The sequence below is a fragment of the Lithobates pipiens genome, unplaced genomic scaffold (genome assembly GCF_037356315.1).
Source record: "Lithobates pipiens isolate NorthernLeopardFrog02 unplaced genomic scaffold, aLitPip1_a1.2 Scaffold_23, whole genome shotgun sequence".
Taxonomy (NCBI): domain Eukaryota; kingdom Metazoa; phylum Chordata; class Amphibia; order Anura; family Ranidae; genus Lithobates; species Lithobates pipiens.
The window spans coordinates 117,187,154-117,210,809 of record NW_027507785.1 but is presented as its reverse complement, the minus strand read 5'-3'; the positions used below and the strand labels follow the sequence as shown (position 1 = coordinate 117,210,809).

Below are 23,656 nucleotides of genomic sequence, written 5' to 3'. Positions count from 1 at the left end.
CACAGAGTAGGCAGCAAGACCGGGAACCAACCTACTTGGGCTGATCTGGGTACTGTCATCAGACTGCTGAGTGGCGGTTGTTGCTACCTCCTCTTTCTGATCCAATGCCAAGAATGGCTGCGCATCGGCAATGTCTTGTGATGGATCGGAAAATAAATTCCTGTGACTCAAGCGGAGGGTATATGGTGGTGGTGGTGTTGGTGGTAGTGTCTTTGGGGGTGCACACAGCAGAAAGTGAAGAGGGTGCAGATTGAGAGGATGAGGAGGGTGCAGAAGAGTAAGGCTGAGTGAGCCACTCAACCAAGTCTGGTGCGTCCTTTGACATAATCGAACGCACCTTCTGCAGTTTGCCACTTTGGCTCAAGCCTGTTGCTCCTGCCCTACCCCTACCACCCCTGCGGAAGGGCCTGCCTCTTTCTCTGCCTGTCATTTTTTAAATGACCCTGTGACAAAAGTCTCTAGAGAAGTGCAGTATATGTGGAAGAAGGTATATAACACCCTGCTTCAATCTGTCATTTTGGCGGGCCACTGGACTATCACACCAGTTATAATACTTTTTAATAATAATACTTTTTTCTAATTGCATTTGTCACTCACTGCAGAACCGCTCAGCAGTCACAATGCACAGTGGAAATGCCCTATACTATGCTTTCTACAGTGGTGTGAAAAAGTGTTTGCCCCCTTCCTCATTTCCTGTTCCTTTGCATGTTTGTCACACTTAAGTGTTTCGGAACATCAAACCAATTTAAACAATAGTCAAGGACAACACAAGTAAACACAAAATGCAATTTGTAAATGAAGGTGTTTATTATTAAAGGTGAAAAAAAATCCAAACCATCATGGCCCTGTGTGAAAAAGTGATTGCCCCCTAAACCTAATAACTGGTTGGGCCACCCTTAGCAGCAACAACTGCAACCAAGCGTTTGCGATAACGTGCAATGAGGCTTTTACAGCGTCCTGGAGGAATTTTGGCCCACTCATCTTTGCAGAATTGTCCTAATTCAGTTACATTAGAGGGTTTTCGAGCATGAACGGCCTTTTTAAGGTCATACCACAACATCTCAATAGGATTCAGGTCAGGACTTTGGCTAGGCCACTCCAAAGTCTTCATTTTGTTTTTCTTCAGCCATTCGGTGGTGGACTTGCTGGTGTGTTTAGGATCATTGTCCTGCTGCAGAACCCAAGTTGGTTTCAGCTTGAGTACACGAACAGATGGTCGGACATTCTCCTTCAGGATCTCTTGGTAGACAGCAGAATTCATAGTTCCTTTTATCACGGCAAGTCTTCCAGGTCCTGAAGCAGCAAAACAGCCCCAGACCATCACACTACCACCAACATATTTTACTGTTGGTATAATGTTCTTTTTATGAAATGCAGTGTTCCTTCTACGCCAGATATACTTGGACACACACCTTCCAAAGAGTTCCACTTTTGTCTCATCGGTCCACAGAATGTTGTCCCAAAAGTCTTGGGGATCATCAAGATGTGTTGTGGAGAAATTGAGACGAGCTTTGATGTTCTTTTTGCTCAGCAGTGGTTTTCTCCTTGGAACTCTGCCATGCAGGCCATTTTTGCCCAGTCTTTTCCTGATGGTGGAGGCATGAACGCTGACCTTAACTGAGGCAAGTGAGGCCTGCAGTTCCTTGGACGTTGTTGTGGGGTCTTTTGTGACCTCTTGGATGAGTCGTCGCTGCGCTCTTGGGGTAATTTTGGGCGGCCGGCCACTCCTGGGAAGGTTCACCACTGTTCCATGTCTTCGCCATTTGTGGATAATGGCTCTCACTGTGGTTTGCTGGATTCCCAAAGCTTTGGAAATGGCTTTATAACCCTTTCCAGACTGATAGATCTCAATTACTTTCTTTCTCAATTGTTCCTGAATTTCTTTGGGTCTCGGCATGATGTGTAGCTTTTAAGGATCTTCTGGTGGACCTTACTGTGTCAAGCAGCTCCTATTTAAGTGATGCCTTGATTGTGAACAGGTGTGGCAATAATCAGGCCTGGGTGTGGCTAGAGAAATTGAACTCAGGTGTGGACAACCACAGTTATAGTATGTTTTAACAAGGGGGGCAATCACTTTTTCACACAGGGCCATGATGGTTTGGATTTTTTTTCACCTTTAATAATAAACACCTTCATTTACAAATTGCATTTTGTGTTTACTTGTGTTGTCCTTGACTATTGTTTAAATTGGTTTGATGTTCCGAAACACTTAAGTGTGACAAACATGCAAAGGAACAGGAAATGAGGAAGGGGGCAAACACTTTTTCACACCACTGTATATTTCAAAGTATTTTAAATGTGTATTACACCCCTATATACTGCACCCCAAATAGTACACCTATACCAGCCCTTAAAAGGACCTTTGTGGACCTAATAGTAGCTAGCTAGTAGCTAGTGAATTGCAGACTATCCCTGCTCCAAACACCAAACTGTCCCTACACTGAGAAACGACAGCTGCAGAATCGGTCAGCAGCACTGCATGCAGTGCACTATAATATGCTTTCTATATTTGAAAGAAAGTATATTATACGTGTATTACAACCCTACATACTGTACACCTATACCAGTCCTTAAAAGGACCTTTGTGGACCTAATAGTAGTTAGCTAGTAGCTAGTGAATTGAAGACTGTCCCTGTTCCAAACTCCAAACTGTCCCTACACTGAGAAACGACAGCTGCAGAATCGGTCAGCAGCACTGCATGCAGTGCACTATAATATGCTTTCTATATTTGAAAGAAAGTATATTATAAGTGTATTATAACCCTATATACTGTACACCTATACCAGTCCTTAAAAGAACTTTTTTTGGACCTAATAGTAGCTAGCTAGTAGCTAGTGAATTGCAGACTGTCCCTGCTCCAAACACCAAACTGTCCCTCCCTACACTGAGAAAAGACAGCTGCAGAATCGGTCAGCACTGCAGTGCACTATAATATGCTTTCTATATTTGAAAGAAAGTATATTATAAGTGTATTACAACCCTATATACTGTACACATATACCAGTCCTTAAAAGGACTTTTGTGGACCTAATAGTAATAGCTAGTGATTAGACTGACTGTCCCTGCTCCACACAGCGTCCTTTCCCTGACACTGACAAAAGACAGAATGTAAAATGGCTGCCAGATCAGGTCTATTTAAAAGGTAGGGGGTTTGTCCATGTGGTGAAATGTCTCAATTGGCTGTCCTGTACCCCATGATGGATGTGTCATGGGTCAAAGTTCTTCACAATGTAAACGAATATGTCCACCGCGAACAGCGCCAGAAGTCCGCCGGTTTGTCGAATCGCGAATGAGCAAAGTTCGTCACGAACCGACCGCCGGGGCGAATCGCAGGGCCATCTCTACTGGAGACAATGGAGAGCAAGAGGTCTCAGAAGTAGTCCGGGAAACTAGTGGAGTGAGAAAGTCTCGGGAGTCCATAGAGGGAGAGTGGTCTGATCAATGCAAAAAAGCTTTCCGTCAATTGAAACGGAGCTTGACCAATGCACCAGTTTTAGCCTATGCTGACACTGTGGCAGCCAGACAGGGGAAAGTGTCCCATGTGTTTGTCTCCCGAGCACTTCCAGAGCCTGTGAGGGGAGTTTGCAGCATGTCCTCCCCTTTCGGCTGGTTACCGAAGATGTGCTAACAGTGCAGTGAAATCTAGAGACAAATTTCAGTACTGCAGCAACCGTCATCATCATCCTGTTTGGAGAATTCTGCGGCCTGTGTTGTTACCATCACCATCCAGTCGCTTGAGACAGCGATCAATCTACCAATTGATGGAAGATATATCACGTGCATCTAAGAGATCTTTTTCCATCCTTATGTAAGTGGATCTTGCTTAATCCTGCTAGGTCCTATTTACCGCTAACGCAGCTCTATCTAAAAGTGGAACATCACATCAGTTAATCTTTGTTACCCTGTGACACTTTGCGAAGATACCCCTTTCCATTCTGTGGATTACAAATATTGCTTCACAAAAGTACTTATAACACAGGATTTGCAGGGCCCCAGACTGTGTGCCATGAAGATCTGCCAGCAACAGGCAGATTAAACCCATCGGTGCACGATTTTGGGCGTCTATGAGCACACGCACTCGTTACGGGTTATTTAAACCTGTCTGACATTTGCATCATTACTGTTTGCTCTGCAGCTCTGTGTATGTGTTCCCTGAAAAACTGATATCTATTCCTGTTTTGACCTGGCTTGCCTTGAGACTGTTCCTGTTATCCGCCTGTACCTGACCCTTGGCTTGCTTGGTCATTCCTCTGCCTGCTCCTTTTGTACCTCTGCTGCCAGCCTGATTTCCGACCTGGCCTGTCTGACATTCCTGGACTTCCCTCCTGTCTGCTGAGCCATCCAGGCTGCTCACCTGTTTGCTGAGCCTGTCTGCTGAGCCATCCAGGCTGCTCACCTGTTTGCTGATCCATCCAGTCTGCTGGGCCTGTCTGCTGGGCCATCCAGGCTGCTCACCTGTTTGCTAATGTATCCTGTCTGCTGAGACATCCTGTCTGCTGGGCCTCTCTGCTGAGCCATCCAGGCTGCTCACCTGTTTGCTGATCCATCCAGTCTGCTGAGCCATCCTGTCTGCTGGGCCATCCAGGCTGCTCACTTGTTTGCTGATCCATCCTGCCTGCTGTCCTGTCTGCTGAGTTGTCCAGTCTACAGATCCATCCTGTCAGCTGTGAGGACCATCTGATCCTTTTGCTGTTGATCCTGCCAGGCACTCGTACGACTCCGCACTCCTGCACCCCTGCACCCTTGTCACCACTACCAGGGGCCCTCGAGTTGGAGGTGTAAGAGAGGCCACCCTCTGCAATTTGGGCTCACCCTTTAGGTACGTAACACTGTCATAGTTGCCAACTGTCCCGAATTTCCTGGGACATTCCCGGGATTAGGACATTTGTGGGGGCCAGTGGTATGTCGGGGGCCAGTCTGTTAATGTGGGGGCCAGTGGTATGTCGTGGGCCAGTCTGTGGATGTCGGGGGCCAGTCTGTGGATGTCGGGGGCCAGTCTGTGGATGTGGGAGCCAGTGGTATGTCAGAAGCCAGTCTGTGGCTGTTGGGGGGGCCAGTCTGTGGCTGTTGGGGGGGCCAGTGGTATGTCAGGGGCCAGTCTGTGGATGTGGGGGCCAGTGGTATGTCGGGGTCCAGTCTGTGGATGTGGGGTCCAGTCTGTGGATGTGGGGTCCAGTCTGTGGCTGTCGGGGTCCAGTCTGTGGCTGTCGGGGGCTAGTCTGTGGCTGTCGGGGGCCAGTCTATGGCTGTCGGGGGGCCAGTGGTATGTCGGGGGGCCAGTCTGTGGCTGTCGGGGGGCTAGTCTGTGGCTGTCGGGGGGCTAGTCTGTGGATGTCGGGGGCCAGTCTATGGATGTGGGGGGGCCAGTGGTATGTCGGGGGGCCAGTCTGTGGCTGTCGGGGGGGGCGGTCTGTGGCTGTCGGGGGGGGGTGTCTGTGGCTGTCGGAGGGAGCGGTCTGTGGCTGTCGGGGGGGCGGTCTGTGGAGTATGTGGGGGGGCTGTCTGTAGATGTCAGAGGGGCACCAGATGTAAGGAGGGGCTCCGCTGATGGACACAGATTTGAGGAAGGTACCTCTTGATGGGGCACCTGATATAAGGACAGACTCCGCTTGGGACACCTGATGGCATCTGGTGGCGCGCTCATGGCTCCCACTGATTCTGCATTATGGTGAGTTGAATGATTTCATTTCATATTACAATGTAATAATAGAAACAATGCGCTTCCATCATCCTGACACCATAACAATCATGGCGCCGGGGATGATTGAAGCGCTAACACCAGGTATTTTGGAGTATATTTATCTGCTGATTGTCAAACTCTGGAAAACACATATTGCTATTGTGGTGTAGGATCGGGGGGGCTTCTCTCTCGCTCCCTCTCTCTCTCACTCGCTCCCTCTCTCGCTCCCTCTCTCTCTCTCCCCTCTCTCTCCCCCCTCCTCTCTCTCTCTCTCTCTCTCTCTCTCTCTCTCTCCCCTCTCTCTCTCTCTCCCCCCTCTCTCTCCCTCTCTCTCTCTCCCCCCTCTCTCTCTCCCCTCTCTCTCTCCCCCCTCTCTCTCTCCCCCTCTCTCTCTCCCCCCTCTCTCTCTCTTCCCCCCTCCTCTCTCTCTCTTCTCTCTCTCCTCCTCTCTCTCCTCTCTCCCTCTCTCTCTCTCTCCCTCTCCCCCCTCTCTCTCTCCCCCTCTCTTCTCCCCCTCTCTCTCTCCCCTCCTTCTCTCCCCCCCTCCTCTCTCCCCCCCCTCTCTCTCTCCCCCCCTCTCTCTCTCCCCCCCCTCTCTCTCTCCCCCCCTCTCTCTCTCTCTCTCTCCCCCCCTCTCTCTCTCTCCCCCCCTCTCTCTCTCCTCTCTCCCCATCCCGCATTCATCTCAAACTCTCAAACCACGCCCACATTTCGCTGTGGCGCGCTTCGCCTTATGCCACACCTATAAATGCATGCCCCGCCCCTAATTATACCATGACTCCGCCTACTTTTTTTTACAATGTTGGCAACTGTGAACACTGTGTGTGTGTGTGTGTGTGTGTGTGTGTGTGTATAGAATACCCACTGGCTAGTGGTTAGCTAGAACCTACAAAACCTAGCTAGGCTCTTATAGTCAGTAATATCACTTTTGGGAAATTGTTGAACATTATTTTTGTATTGTGCAACTGACAGTTTTGTTCACTTCTCGCTCAGTGCATTTCAGGCAAGGCAAGGCCTCTCGCTGGTGGTTAAAGTGAATGAACACCAATCCTGTTTTAATTTAACGAGCAATTGTATTATATCATTGCATTTAATATTGGTGTTCTGTTAATTGGTTTATCTCTTTTCAGGGCTTATTGCTAGTTTTAATAAAGCCCAGCTAAAAGTTTAAATGGTGTATTGGTGTTACTTGGATCCAGCAGCCATTCCGGGGGTAGCTCTACATATGGCTGATATCTGATTGGAAAACAAACTGGCCTACACAATTTTCATCCTTGAGTACTTACAGAGCTGAGTGCAGTTATTTCTATTTATTAATTTACATCATCCAGGGAGTTGTGCTCAATTCTTCATACACTCAATGCTCTAAAAAGTTAAACGTTTTATTCCCCAGGGTTCTGTCCTTGGACCATGATTCTTTAAATTATTTATTTATTCTTTAAAGTATGTAGTGCTTGAGATTCAAATCATTATTTCTTTGTTATTGTGACAGTTTTATCAATGTTGGGCAACTCGATCATGTCTAACTCGAGTTCTCTAGAGTACATTATAAATCAACTTCTCTCTTGTTTATCATGTTGCAAAAAATTGGTTCTTCTATGGTGTTCTATCTGAATTGTCTCCAATAAAGTATCCTGCGGATGATACCAGTGGTGTGCGTCCCTCCTTTTTAACTGCCATAGAATTGTATTATTCTCATACTAATTATAAACAGATGTCCAGAGCACCCCACCCCACCTTACATTAGATGTCAAGAGCCCCCCAACCTCTCTTACATCACAGTGCAACCCCTTTACCTTGTGCTGCTGCCAGGAAGGTGGAAAGTGGGGGCAAAGCTGGGAAGCAGAAAGTGCAGGGTCTGGAGGATGACCAGAGAGGGGCTGGAGTTAGTTGCCAAATGCTAAGACCAGGGGAGGTGGAGATGAGGGGGTGCTGTGGCTGTACAGAATCTTTGAGAGGAGTTCTGCCCTCTCTGCTGATGACTGCTGAGACAAGGTGGGGGAAGAGACAAGGGGGATACCGAAGCTGAAGGAGAGATGCGAGGGCTACATCAAAAGGTCTGGCGGGCTGGATTTAGCCCGTGGGCCTTGTGTTTGACACATGTGCTTTAAAGGAACATTGCTGCTAGAAATGCTAATCCTAAGGCTTCATGCACACGAGACGCAGATGCAAACTCTGCTGGACACATATTTTTAAAAGCTGAAACCGGCATTAGAAACGCGCGTTTTGCCGCGATTTAGCGGCGTTTTACCGCGTTTGCGTCTAGAAGCGTTTAGTTAAGCTAACATCATAGACCCTCCCCAGCTCAAAAAACAGTATTATTAACGATTTCAGCAATTTTGTGAGACCAGAGTGAGTAGCAGCAGCTGTGAGAGCTGCAGTGTACTTATATTTAGCGTGTCACTTGCCACGATACCTGCCACAAGTTGTGGATTGTCCACTTGCCACGTCACTTGCCACGTCATCTGCCACAAGTTGTGGATTGTCCAACTGCCACGTCACCTGCCACAAGTTGTGGATTGTCCACTTGCCACGTGACTTGCCACATCACCTGCCACGTCACTTGCCATGTCACCTGCCACAAGTTTTGGATTGTCCACTTGCCACAAGTTGGGGATTGTCCACTTGCCACATCACCTGCCACAAGTTGTGGATTGTCCACTTGCCACGTCATTTGCCACATCACCTGCCACATCACTTGCCACGAGATGTGGATTGTCCACTTTCCACGTCACCTGCCATGCCACCTGCCACAAGTTGTGGATTGTCCACTTGCCACATCACCAGCCACATCACCTGCCACAAGTTGTGGATTGTCCACTTGCCACGTGACTTGCCACATCACCTGCCACGTCACTTGCCACATCACCTGCCACAAGTTGTGGATTGTCTACTTGCCATGTCACTTGCCACATCACCTGCCACGTCACTTGCCACGTAACCTGCCACAAGTTATGGATTGTCCACTTGCCACGTCACCTGCCACGTCACTTGCCATGTCACCTGCCACAAGTTTTGGATTGTCCACTTGCCACGTCACTTGCCACAAGTTGGGGATTGTCCACTTGCCACATCACCTGCCACGTCACTTGCCACATCACCTGCCACAAGTCGTGGATTGTCCACTTGCCACGTCACTTGCCACATCACCTGCCACGTCACTTGCCACAAGATGTGGATTGTCCACTTTCCATGTCACCTGCCATGCCACCTGCCACAAGTTGTGGATTGTCCACTTGCCACGTCACCAGCCACAAGTTGTGGATTTCCACTTGCCACGTGACTTGCCACGTCACTTGCCATGTCACCTGCCACAAGTTGTGGATTGTCCACTTGCCACGTCACCTGCCACGTCACTTGCCACGTCACCTGCCACAAGTTTTGGATTGTCCACTTGCCACGTCAGCTGCCACGTCACTTGCCACAAGATGTGGATTGTCCACTTGTCACATCACCTGCCACGTCACTTGCCACGTCATCTGCCACAAGTTGTGGATTGTCCAACTGCCACGGCACCTACCACAAGTTGTGGATTGTCCACTTGCCACGTCACTTGCCACGTCATCTGCCACAAGTTGTGGATTGTCCAACTGCCACGTCACCTGCCACAAGTTGTGGATTGTCCACTTGCCACGTGACTTGCCACATCACCTGCCACGTCACTTGCCATGTCACCTGCCACAAGTTTTGGATTGTCCACTTGCCACGTCACTTGCCATGTCACTTGCCACAAGTTGGGGATTGTCCACTTGCCACATCACCTGCCACGTCACCTGCCACAAGTTGTGGATTGTCCACTTGCCACGTCACTTGCCACATCACCTGCCACGTCACTTGCCATGAGATGTGGATTGTCCACTTTCCACGTCACCTGCCATGCCACCTGCCACAAGTTGTGGATTGTCCACTTGCCACGTCACCAGCCCCATCACCTGCCACAAGTTGTGGATTGTCCACTTGCCACGTGACTTGCCACATCACCTGCCACGTCACTTGCCACATCACCTGCCACAAGTTGTGGATTGTCCACTTGCCACGTCACTTGCCACATCACCTGCCACGTCACTTGCCACATCACCTGCCACAAGTTGTGGATTGTCCACTTGCCACGTCACCTGCCACGTCACTTGCCATGTCACCTGCCACAAGTTTTGGATTGTCCACTTGCCACGTCACTTGCCACATCACCTGCCACAAGTCGTGGATTGTCCACTTGCCACGTCACTTGCCACATCACCTGCCACGTCACTTGCCACAAGATGTGGATTGTCCACTTTCCATGTCACCTGCCATGCCACCTGCCACAAGTTGTGGATTGTCCACTTGCCACATCACCAGCCACAAGTTGTGGATTTCCACTTGCCACGTGACTTGCCACATCACCTGCCACGTCACTTGCCACGTCACCTGCCACAAGTTGTGGATTGTCCACTTGCCACATCACCTGCCACGTCACTTGCCACGTCACCTGCCACACGTTTTGGATTGTCCACTTGCCACGTCAGCTGCCACGTCACTTGCCACAAGATGTGGATTGTCCACTTGTCACATCACCTGCCACGTCACTTGCCACATCACCTGCCACGTCACCTGCCACAAGTTGTGGATTGTCCACTTGCCACATCACTTGCCACAAGATGTGGATTGTCCACTTTCCACGTCACCTGCCATGCCACCTGCCACAAGTTGTGGATTGTCCACTTGCCACGTCACCAGCCACATCACCTGCCACAAGTTGTGGATTGTCCACTTGCCACACCACTTTCCACGTCACCTGCCACGTCACCTGCCACGTCACCTGCCACAAGTTGTGGATTGTCCACTTGCCACATCACCTGCCACAAGTTGTGGATTGTCCACTTGCCACGTCCCCTGCCACGTCACCTGCCACAAGTGGATTGTCCACTTGCCACATCACTTGCCACATCACCTGCCACAAGTTGTGGATTGTCCACTTGCCACGTCACCTGACACAAGTTGTGGATTGTCCACTTGCCACGTCACTTGCCACGTCCCCTGCCACAAGTGGATTGTCCACTTGCCACGTCACTTGCCACGTCCCCTGCCACAAGTGGATTGTCCACTTGCCACGTCACTTGCCACGTCACCTGCCACAAGTTATGGATTGTCCACTTGCCACGTCACATGCCAGTCACCTGCCACAAGTTGTGGATCTTCCACTTGCCACGTCACCTGCCAGGTCACTTGCCGCCTCACCTGCCAGGTCACTTGCCACGTCACCTGCCACAAGTTGTGGATTGTCCACTTTCCACCTCACTTGCCACTTCAATTGCCATGTCACTTGCCACAAGTTGTGGATTGTCCACTTGCCACATCACTTGCCACCTGCCATGTCACTTGCCACAAGTTGTGGATTGTCCACTTGCCACGTCACTTGCCACAAGTTGTGGATTAAAATATTTTTCTAATGGTTTTTCATCATTTGCAATCATTTTTGAGATTTTTAATGTAAAAAAAAAGGTCACCTTTAAAAACGCTTATAAACGATAACGCGGCAAAACGCGGTAGCGGCGTTTTGCCGCGTTTTGCGTCTGAAACGTGGAAACTTTTGCGTCTGAACCCATTTTTTTGCTTCTGGAAAAACGAGGTTAAACGCAACTGCATAAAAACGGCAAAAAATGAGACTGTGTGCATGGATACATAGGATAACATTGAATGAGTTCAGGAGCAGTTGAAAAAAGTGTCCAACTGCCTCTGAACACGCGTTTAACTGCGTCTCGTGTGCATGAGGCCTAACTCATGAGAACAAAGGCTTGCCGACAGAGGCCTTTAAATCATTAAAGTATGAAAAAAGGTTACACCGTAATTACTAAATGAAGTGGTGCATGACAAAACATCAAGAATTGGTCTTGTCACTAAGACATTGACCAGAAGCTGTGCATCATATCGATCAAGAAAATTTAAAAGACAATAAACCACATGCATAATTATTACTGCTTTTATTTATTTTAAATCTGAATTTATTATCATATATCATCACAGCATTATAAAAAAAACACAGGGAAGCTGTGAACAAATTACATACTGTTAGTACACTCTTGTTAAATAAACCTTTCCTTAACAAGGGAGCTGTCATTGCTGACCTCTATTTGAAAACACTAGTTGCCTGGCTACCTAATTGACCCTCTGGCCTTAGTTATGTTTATCTTCTGACCTAGAAAAAGGAAACAGATCCATAAATTCAGAATATTAGCGCCTGCACTAAACTCCAAGTTGTACCAACACCTCCTCTGGCCGAAAAATCCAGTCACATTAATCTTCTAAGCCAGTGATTGTCAACTTATAAGCTGAAGGGAACATAAAATGTGACCCCTGACATCACCAAAGGGCCACACATAATGTTCAATATATATATGATGCTTGAGAGGACTGTGAGAAATTGCAGACCTTATAAAGGAAATCAGGGTCAGTGAGTGTGGACATGCTAATTTTTGGCTTGGGATATGCTGCAGAAGACAAGACTAAACTGGGAGCATGAGGCTAGTAGAGAACAATGCTATTACCCTAAATAATGTACCCGCTACAGGCTGCTGAGGTCCGAGCTGCATATCATATACTGTACAAAAGGGCTGCATGCAGACCTAGGGCCGCAGGTAGGGCATCAGGGCTCTAAGCAATCTCTTGGTACCCCCATTTAACAAAAATATGCTTTGTTTGTTGCTACACACTATTGGGTGCTATGCAGCCAACTTACAAGGTGAGTATGTTGTGACTCCTTAAGGCCCCTTCCATACTGGGGCACTTTGCAGGCGCTAGAGTGCTAAAAATAGCCCTTGTAAAGCACCCTGAAACAGCCGCTGCTGTATCTCCAATGTGAAAGCCCCTGGAATGGTGCACTGGTAGGAAGCTAAAAAAAGTCCTGCTAGCAGCAACCTTGGAGTGGTGAAGGAGCGGTGTATACACCGCTCCTTCACTACTCCTGCCCATTGAAATCAATGGGGCAGTGCAGCTATACAACTGGCAAAGTGCTGCGGCTGGTTTTTAACCCCTTTTCAGCCGCTAGCGGGGTTAAAACTGCTCCGCTAGCGGCCGAAAACAACGGTAAAGTGGTGCTAAAACTAGCACCACTTTACCGCTGACGCCCGGGTGCCGTCAGTGTGAAAGGGGCCTTATTGTCTTCAATCTACCAACAATGTGCTCTCTTCTTTGTTCTTGTACAGAACTGATGAAACTACAGGACGGTATCCAAAATGCTGCCCTACTACTATGACCACATATATATGCTAATTCATTGGAACCTCTCCGGATTCCAGAGTGGATCTCCCCAATAAACAATGGGGTAATTTCTCAGTGTTGAGGAATCATCAATAACAGCTTTCATGTCACAGGAAAGGTTACCTTCAAATGTTTTATAGAAGCCTAATGCCAGGCCATGATATCTGGCGCTCATCATATCTGATGAAAACATTGTTCACATGTTAAAATTTGGTGGCCATTTTAATGAACACCTCTGTGAATTTCTTTTGCAGAAACAAAATTTATAGCAAAGGACATTTAACCTCCTGTGTTTATTATTATTCATGTTATTAGACTTTAAAATGTGATGCTTGGATCAGCGGTTTTAGTACATGATATTGCTACATCTTTGCTTTATTGCTGGGCATAGTTATTGGTGCATTAGTGGCCTCTACTGCTACATTACATATTATCTGATGTGTAAGCATTTTACTGTGTACTAGTACATAACACACAGCATGAGGTTCTACCCAATTAGAATTACTAAATCTGTAAGCCTTATTGCTTCTACAGTCTGAAATGCAGTAGACAAGAAAAAATAATTACAGATTATTTTTTCATAAACTTTTGTTTTTTTATATATTTTTTACTATATCGATAAAAACCTTATGTTAAAAAGAAAGTATATACATACATTGTAGTTTGCAAAGCATAATACGTGTGTTGGCAGCCATTGTAATTAATTTAGATGGTTCTATTTCCACTAGGAAAGAGGTAGGTGGATGAGTCACTGGCTGAATCAGTTGTGTGTGTTAATCTGATCTCTTCTGACATAATGGAATGTGATGAATACAACAGTCCTATATATGGAAACACAGTTTTATACAGAAAAATATGTTATATACATGGGACATACTAAATATATATATATATATATATATATATATATATATATATTATATAGGAAATGCAGTATTATTTTTACAGAAATTCAAATCCTACAGCAAAGGACCACAGTATGCAGCCACATCAGCCTTTCTCAACCAGGGTTCCATGGAACCTTAGAATTCCTCCAGAGGTTGCTAGAGATTCCCCGAGCAATGAACAAGTTCATCCTCTCAGATAAAGTAACTGCTGACACCATTTTTATTTATCTGTAAGGAGGAATGCTGTCCTATGACTACAAGTTAAAGGAACATTGTTCCCAGCATCCATCACGCTAATGTACCATGAGCTGCAAACATAGTAATTATTTGCAGGAGTTCCTTGAGACCAGATAGTTATTTAAATGGTCCCTCCATGTTAAAAATGTTGAGAAAGGCTGTTCTTTATAGTCATTCCAAAGGTTTTTGCAGTATATGAATACAAATACTTTTATCTAGAAGTTTTATTACATGCAAATAAAACCATGTTTTGAGTATGCACAGTCCTTTATCAAGACATTTATAAATAATTGATAAAGCAACCACCTGTAACAGTCATGTTGGTTTTTCCATATGCAATAAAACTCTGTTAATAATAAAGACTCTTTTGAGGTGTTAGTTCCCATTACCTACATACATACAATGGTGCCATTTGTTTGGTGCTTAGAGCTCATAATAGTGGCTTTTTTAGATCAAGGTGTATAGTGTAGACTGTTTTATTACCCAGTAGGGAGAATTGACACCAACTTTGTGTCCCTGTGACACCAGGACAATAAATGAAGGTGTCAGGAAATGCATAGACAAAAAAAAAACTCCCAGAGGCTCTAATCCTTTCCGATTCTATTAACCTGCAAGAAATGTGGGCCCAACAGTAAACCTTGAACAATAATATTGTATGCAGCTTTGGTGCGAATGTGTTTTTCAAACCAATAAAATAAGTCTTTAGTGATCAGTTTGAATTCCCCCTGAATGTGTAGATGCTTAATATCCATTTTCAAGTTGAACTTTTTGGTGCCAAAGATTAACAGTCAAATGGAAGCCTCTGAAATTTAGTCATAGAAAATACTTCAGCTTGATTTATTTTTTCATAACCAAAGCTCATTGGATTCATGTCAAGGCTCCCTATTTGCTCCAGCTTGAAGCAGCTTGTATGCAATAATAAAAAAAATAGGACTTAAAAAATGGGCAAAAGACAAGAAGAGACAAGGGTTATTTTCAAGAGTACATTGAAATAATTGCTGTACTGCCTGAAAATACAATGTTATTGCAAATATTGTATATTAAAAATTCATGGCTTAACAGAAAAAGTTGATCCCTTTTTTTTCTATAAAACTTAATGAACTCCTGCACTTACCATGATATATACTTTCATGTGCGGTGTGAAGGATGGAGGGATATAAAACACGAATAATGAAATCATATCTGCAGGTCCCATTCAGCAGCAGTGATAGTGTTATGCAATAGAAAAAGCATTTTTTTTTACAGCCTTAGAGTTTGGCCACAGATTAGATATGTTTCAGAAGGCAAGGTTTAGTGCATAACAGTATTTCTCCTCAAATGTTATTCCATTTATGCTTGTACTGTATTTGTACAGGAGTGAATGCTTTCAATTTTAAGCGCACTGCCTATTTGCTATTGCTTTTCACAAACTGATATTGGCTGCATCTTTTGTCTGGGAAGGAACATACCACAGTCTGGATTTGGTTATTCATAAGTCCATACTCTATTATATTGTCTTTACTGTATAGAGATATACTCCTAGAGTAATAGGTCTTTCCTGGATGCCTTAACTTGACTCACTATATCAAAACATAGAGACAAGTATCTTCTCAAGCTGTGTCAACCATTCAAGCCTACTGTAATGTATATTCCTTTGATGCCGTTGAGCTAGATTTATCATTAGGGTATGATAGGGAGTTCTAGTTTGGGTGTCAAAAGGTGGTGTATCTACATGCTTCAGGGATGGAAATCCATCCTTGGGTGGGACAATCACTTCCAATGGCCAGCATGCTTCTGGTGAAGCTCATTCAAGGAGAAGTACCCTGCTGAATTATGAGATATTTGTGATGCAGGTTGAACATCATGAAACACCAAAGCAGCTGTGGAAGAAGCACCTGGTGACTCAATAAAATCTTCATGTTCTTCAGTGAGTTCCTCGGTTACTGGTAAGTCTGATGAGCAATCATCTTGATTTTCTGCATTGTCCATGATCTCCTCAACAAGTATTGGCCACTTCAAGTTTCTTTGTGTTGAATCCAGCTCAAATGACTTATTGTGGAAGCCAAGCCCTGCTATGGAGAACGGGGCGCATAGGTAGTCAGCATGAAAAAGTGGCATGTGTTCAATTGGGGATGACAAAGGCTCATGAGGTGTACCTGTTTGGAAACTTTGGTGGTCAAAATGGTCATATGTAGGACAGTTAGGGGTGAAGTACCCCCTGTTGGAAAAACTTGATCCACAATGTATGCTCTTTGCAGTCTGAGTCTCATGTGTGTGATCAAATAGAGATTTTGGATGATGTTCCTCCTTATTCCAGTTAACAGCCACAGGAGAAATATCAGGAGGACATGGTTCTGGCAAAAATGAGGAGAATGGGAAAGGAGAGGACAACCATTTCTGTAGAGATAAGATAAGAACAGATCATTAATAATAGCTGAATAAAACAGTATTATGTATGTCCATTTGCAATATTTCTGATTGTTTGGTCAGATCATATTACAGCCCCTGGGCCACATCTGGCCTGCTACAATATTTTAACTGGCGCAGCACCCCTAGTTGGCTAGCAATCAATGCACCCATCTCCAAATTGTAATACACAGATTGGCGCATCCATTGTCATTGCCAAACCTGCACCTCCCCCAGAATGTATTCTCTCATCTCTCTGCCCTAGTTGCTTGCTAAATCTCCAGTCTGAAAGGTATGGTTGGTACTTTGCTGGGCACTCATGAATGTAGGGGGGATCTCATGGGCACTTGAGGACGTAAGAGGGGACTCTGCTGGGCATTCCTGGATGCGGGGGGGGGGGGGGGGAATTTGCTGAGCACCCCAGAAAGCAAGGGGGAGCTAAATATCTCATTTCAATTGTATTCATTCATTTATAAAACAGTTTTTTTTTTTGGGCATGTGAATATATGCAAAATAAGTGATGTGGCCCTAATACTGAAAAGTTTGGAGACCCCTGAACTAGATTATGCATCTATTTTTTAGAATTTCACAATTATGGAGTTTGCCAAAGCAGACCACGATGTACCATAAAAGATAAATGAGTATGTTAGCACTTCATAAAATAACTTTACAAAGCTCTTCAAGTATAAATTTCTAATTCAACCTGTGCACTGTAATATAGCTGTTGATGAAGGAGACTGTAAACCTAGTCATGGGTTTAAAAGAGGCGTCAAGTGTATAAGCTTAGTGCACCTATTGGAAGAAATTTCGCTGAAATGTGGTTCCATAAAAAACAATACTTAAATTGTCCAAGCATAGGTGTAGTAGTAATAAAGGTAGTCAACTAGAAATATGCATCAGAGCCAATTATTATTTCCCTTGACCCCAGAGGTGGTTCAGCTGCGTTGTCAGACCAAATTTAAATGTGCCGCCACATGCCCTGAGGTGAGGAGAAACACAAAGGGGGGGGGGGGGGGGCACAAGTTTGCTGGCACGTTTGGATTAAGTTTGGAGCACCATCACAAAGTTTCCACTACAGAAAGAATATTTATAAGGATCACAAAGTTACACCTACATGGAAAATTTTATAAGGACTTTTTCATATTCATGTTTACTATACTTAAATAATTAAGATATTATCAATTTATTATTAGCATGTCAGCACTTTACTAATAGAATGTATTATTTACTATATAGATTTTAATTTGCAGTGGATGCATATATATTTGTTGCACTATAGGATTTCTTTTAAATGTACAGTTGGCACATTGGTCTGTATTATTCACTATTAAGCACACATGTATGGGAGTGTGATTAGTAGGGATGAGCTTTATGTTCAAGTCAAACATTGGCTGTTTGCTCGGTCGTCAAAAACTGAATATTATGGGGAGTTTGGGCCAAATTCGGAAGCCATGTAATGCCCCATAATGCACAGCGGGAGCGCAGTGCATTACTGTATGATGATTGGCCAAAGCATGCACCATTACCTGCATGCTTTGGCCAACCCCAGCACCCTCAGCTAAGAGAGCCATAATTGGCCAACGGCAGGGTGGCGTTGGCCAATCATGGCTCAAGGGGACTGAGTCTACACCCCACACTATATAAGGCTGCCTGCACATCGGCCCCGTGTAGTGTGTTGTTGGTGTGGACGGAGAAAGAGTGTCATTTAGATTGAGCAGGCAGGCAGGTTATTCCGTTAGCTGCAGTCTTGTGTGTGTGTGTGTGTATGTATATATGTATATGTGTATATATATATATATATATATATATATATATATATATATATAATATAGCCAGTCTTGTGTATGTGTGTGTGTGCATATATTAATATTAATATATACTGCATCCAGTGTAGCCAAGCCTATATCTGACTGCAGGCCATTCCTGGTGTACTTTTTCTAATATACTTCAGGCGGTGTACACAGTATTGTGCATCCATAGTTCAGTTGCTACTACGTTTCTGGTGGTGTACACAATACAGTACACCCATAGTTGTTATTACACTTCTGTTGGTGTACACAGTACGGTGCACCCATAGTGCAGTTGCTACTACTTTTCTGGTTGTGTACACAGTACACAATACATACAGTGCAACCATAGTTGTTATTACACTTCTGTGGTGTACACAGTACAGTGCACCCCTAGTGCAGTTGCTACTACTTTTCTGGTGGTGTACACAGTACACAATACAGTGTAGTGTGGTTTTGCTAAGTAAAATTTACAGCATGTCTGGAAGGCCACCAAGGAGAGGCAGACGCTCACAGGCCACTAAAAGAGGGCAGACAGGCTCTGTGTCTACAGTCGACAGTGCTGGTTGTGGACACGTTGCATCTTCAGCATGTGGCTGTGGGGGAACGCTTGTCCTGTTTTTTTTCGGCAGCTGGCCATGTTATTGAGCCACAACATGCAGAGGAGTTGGTGTAATGGATAACAAAGCAGTCCTCATCCTCTGTCACCCAGGCTCAGAGTAGTTTGCCTGCCAATGCAGTTGCCAAAGCGGCCTATTCCATCGGCTCCATGTCAACAGTCACTCCTTCCCTAGCCCCACCATTATGCACGGAGGAGTCTCCCGAACTATTTGACCACAGTGTCGGGCACATGATGCAGGAGGATGAGCAGCGATTTGAAAGCTCCATGATGGTACCTAGGTTGAGGAAGGGAGAAACGTCAGCCTAGAGAGAGGGGGGTGCCCAAGAAGGTCAAGGAACTGGCAGTCATGTTCCCCCCACCTGCAGCATACTGCCAAGTTTTCTCCAGTGACGAGGAGGGAGGGGATGATGAGGTCACTGACTCTATGTGGGTGCCTGATAGAAGAGAGAAGGAGGAGGAGGCACATCTCTAATGAGGCAGTATGCCCTCCAGGGGGCAGCTTAAGGGCAGCCACCATATTTCATCACACCGCAGAGCTAAGCAGGTGCAGGGCACTGCTGACTCCCCACACATTTTGAAAAGTTCTTTGGTGTGGGGCTTTTTTGACACATGTGCAGCAGATCACCCCATTTCTTTTTGCAACATATGTGAGGAAGCGTATCAAGCGTGGCAAAAACAGCAGTCGCTTGGGCACCACATGCTTGACCAGACATATGACAACCTCCCATGCAGTACATTGGCAACAGCTCTTAAAAGACCCACATCAAAGAACAAGGCGGACCTCTCCTTCCTCTCCTCCTCATCAGCTGAGATCTCCAACCCCACTATACCTCCAGTCCTCTCAGAAATCTGCAATGAGAGGAATGAAGGTATATAAATAGGTGTCCCAAGCACTTGCGGCCAATCTTCTAGCGGTACACCAACATCAGATTTTAGCAGGTAAATTTCCCTACCCTGGTTGCTAAACTGTCAAAAGAAATTCGGCCCCAGTCATCCACATGCTCAGTGTCTGAATGCTAGCTTGGCCAGATTGCTAGCACTGCAACAGCTGCCTTTTCAACTGGTAGACTCTGCCCCCTTTCGTGAATTTGTGGAATGTGTGGTACCTCAGTGGCAGGTTCCCAAACACCATTTATTTTCATGGAAGGCCATTGTGGCTTTCTACCAGCATGTGGAAGTCAATGTCTTAGCCTCGTGGGACAGGGCGGTCAGCAGTAAGGTTCATATTACCATTGACTCATGGTCCAGCAGACATGGACAGGGACCTTACCTTTCTTTCACGGCACACTGGGTAACTCTGCTGGCAGCTGGGAAGGATGCAGGACAGGGTTCAGTATTGTTGGAGCTTGTTCCGAAACCCTGCCTCCAAAATGCTAGTAGTGGTGATTCTGCCACAGCTCTCTCCTCCACCCCCTCCTCTTCTTCTTCCTCTATGACCTCTTCCTCTGCATATTTGTCCTCTGAACCAGCGGTGCTCCCTAGGCGTTTAAGGGCCTACGCAAGCACTCAGGCAAAAATATGCCATGCGGTGCTTGAGTTGGTCTGCTTAGGGGACGGGGGCCACACTGGGGCAGAGATTCTAACAGCTCTGCAGGGGCAGGCTAAGAGGTGGTTGATGCCATGCCAGCTTCAGCCAGGAATGGTTGTATGCGACAATGGCACCAACCACTTCTCCGCCCTCTGACAGGGACACTTGACCTATGTTCCTTGTTTGGCTCACATCCTGAATTTGGTGGTGCAGCGGTTCTTGAGCAGGTACCCGGGCTTACAGGATCTCCTGAGGCAGGCCAGGAAAGTCTGTGGTCAATTCTTCTGGTCATATAATGCCAGTGCTCGGCTGGCTGACATTCAAAGAGAATGCAACCTGCCCAAGAACCTCTTCATTTGTGTCATGCCCACCAGGTGGAACTCAATGTTGGCAATGCTGCAGTGGCTGCACACACAGGGCCATCAATGAGTACCTGTGTGAGTATGGCACCAGGACAGGGTCAGGGGAGTGCTTGGCTGTTTTACTCCACGCCAGTGGCTACTGATCAAGGATATTAGCACTGTCCTGTCACCATTTGAGGAGGCCACCAGGGTGGTGGGCAGTGACAGTGCTCAGTGATACTGTCCCTATTGTCTTCCTGTTGGAGCACACGCTTCGTGGAATACTGGACAGGGCAATTGAGGCAGAAAAGTGGGAGATAGAGGAGGACTTGCTTACCTCTCAAGGCCCCCTTTATCCAGATTGTATTCTTGCGGGCCCTCCGATCACACAGGAAGAAGAAGAGGAGGAGGATTGTGTCAGCATGGAGGTGGAGGATTACACTCAGCATCAGCAGCAGTCTTTGAGGGATTGTTTTCAGTCCCCATAAACCCATGGAGTTGAACTTGGCTGGGAGGAGGTGGCTGAGGATCATGTGATCTTTAGTGACCCAGAGGACTTGTTCTGTTTCATATTAGCCGTTAATTCGTAAATACGGATTTTCGTTCGGTTTGATAACTTTTCGTAGCAATTATGAACATTTGTTATGATGCATTTATCATTATGAGGGGCTCTCACCATCCCTGTGCTGTGCTCATTATGAGGGGCTCCCACCATCCTAGTGCTGTGCTGACTTCCTGGGTTTTTAACTTCATCATAACGAATAATAGTAATTAAAGAACATTCTTATTTTGTCCGATTCTGAATCTACCATGGACTACCAGTACCAGTTTCCCACTCCCATATTTTAAAAAAAGGTAATTTTTCCAACCCTCACTCAGTATCAGAAGAAAACCTCTGGTCAACAAAATACCAGTCGATTATACTAAAACTTGGACACCTTGGAATAGATATATCTTTTCCAATGAGGGACGGACCCTGTTTGAAAGCGATAGAGCAGGCTAAATAAACGTAATTCAAGGGGGACCATTTAGATTAACAGTGTAAAGGGATTTCTCTTGAGACTGAGTAGCACGGGGACAGGAGCACGCTCGCCGCCACCGGGTTCTGGGGTTTGGTTTTTTTTTTTTTTTTTATGTTTTGGGGTGTTAAATGAGGGAAAATTTGAGGCAAGAAGAACTGGGACATATGTAGCAACAGGATATAATTTAATGGTATAGACATTTAGTTATGGAGAGATATAATAAAAGAATAAGTTGATTGATGGGATGGGGGGTGGTGAGGTATATTATATATTACACTAAGGATTGAAATTATGGGACTTAGAGGAGTGATATAAGTTTGATATGTATGTTTGAACGGTCGATATTATCATTATATATACCTCCAAATACTAAGAAAGGATGTGTTTCATTTATTCTGTTCTGTTTCGGTGTTTTTCTTGTCTTATGAAATAAATAAAAGATTTATAAAAAAAAAAAAAAAAAACACCAGTCACGTTTCCGTTGTAATGGAATTTGGATCAGAAATTTGTAAACGAAATTCCGTATTTCGTACAAAATTCAGAAGCATAGAAATTCTCCATCCCGAATGTACGAATTTATGGAAATTCGTACTAATTTTTGATTCGTATGAAACTAATCGCACATGTCTACATAGCAGAGGATCAAATGCCTCTGCAAACTTACGCTGCATGGCCTCCCTGATCCTGCAAAGCCTGCGAAAGGACCCTAGGATTTGTGGTATCAGGGAGAGGGATCATACTGGCTGGCAATCTTTCTTGATCTATGTTACAAGGGTAAGGCTGCAGAACTTATCCAGCATTTGCAGATGGAGCAGAGGATGAAACATCTTCGGGAGGCCTTGCAGAAAGGTTTGTGCAATGCGTTTCCAGGGCCTGGGAGGTTACAATTTCCTGGTGCTGGACAACGTGTTGCTAAGGCTTCATTCAGTCACAGAAAGAGCGGTGGAGAAGGTGGCCGGCTGAACGATGCCTTCAGACAATTCTTCAGTCCTCAGCGCCAAGGTTTGAGTGGTTCCAGCAACCATCGCCAGCATCTGAATTACATGGTGCAGGAATATCTAGGGGCAAGATCAGACTTGGAGACCTTTCCAACAGAACATCCACTGGGTCACTGGGTCTTGAGGATGGACCAATGGCCAGAGCTTGCTTAATATGCAATTAAGCTACTGCCCTGTCCTGCATCCAGCGTTCTTTCTGAACGCACATTCAGTGCCTCTGGAGGCTTTGTAACCGATCAGAGTTTGCCTGTCTACAGACTCTGTTGATTGACTCACATTCATAAAAATAAATCAGTCTTGGATCACCAGCTACCAAGCACGTGATGCTGATGTAACCCATTGATTTTTCTATGGATGTGGGATCCCCTGAAGACTGCATATGCTGAGTGACTATCCTATTACTCCTCAATCTTCATGATAGCTTTTAAGAATATTTTTGGTTCACGGCGCCACCACTGCCTAAGGCCCAATTTTTCTGCCCCTGTTTAACAGGGGCATGTAATTATAATTTTTTTTTATATTTAACAGCATCGCTCATTCCTGCACTCAACAAGAGTATCTGTGAGGCTTTGCAGTGTTGTGCCACCACCACCACCACCTACGGCTCAATTGTTCTGCCCCTGTTTAACAGGGGCATGTAATTACAATTCTTGATATAATATTTCACAGCAGGGCCCGTTCCAGCGCCCACCAAGAGAAACTGTGAGGGCTTACAGCGTTCTGGTTCCACCAACACCTAAGACCCAATTTTCTGCAGAGTGTATAGAGCAGACCGTATAGTATATACAGGCGGTCCTCTATATTAAAACATCCAACTTACAAATGACTCCTACTTAGAAACAGAGGGAGACAACAGGAAGTGAGAGGAAATCTACCCAGAGGAAGGCAAATTCTCTCCTGTAAGAGTTAATATGGGAAAAAGGTATTTCCAC

At 45.6% G+C, this 23,656-nt stretch overlaps 1 protein-coding gene across 2 annotated transcripts in view; it reads right to left on the bottom strand.

Annotated features, from left to right (window-relative positions):
* Positions 1-14,849: 14,849 nt before the first annotated feature.
* IL2RB (interleukin 2 receptor subunit beta) overlaps positions 14,850-23,656 on the bottom strand; it is a 96,519-nt gene continuing 87,712 nt past the window's right edge. For both annotated transcript variants that reach the window (XM_077452246.1, XM_077452248.1), the window contains exon 10: positions 14,850-16,417. In XM_077452246.1, the coding sequence (XP_077308372.1) occupies positions 15,791-16,417 (627 nt within the window). In that variant the 3' untranslated portion in view covers positions 14,850-15,790. The remainder of the gene's footprint in view (positions 16,418-23,656) is intronic.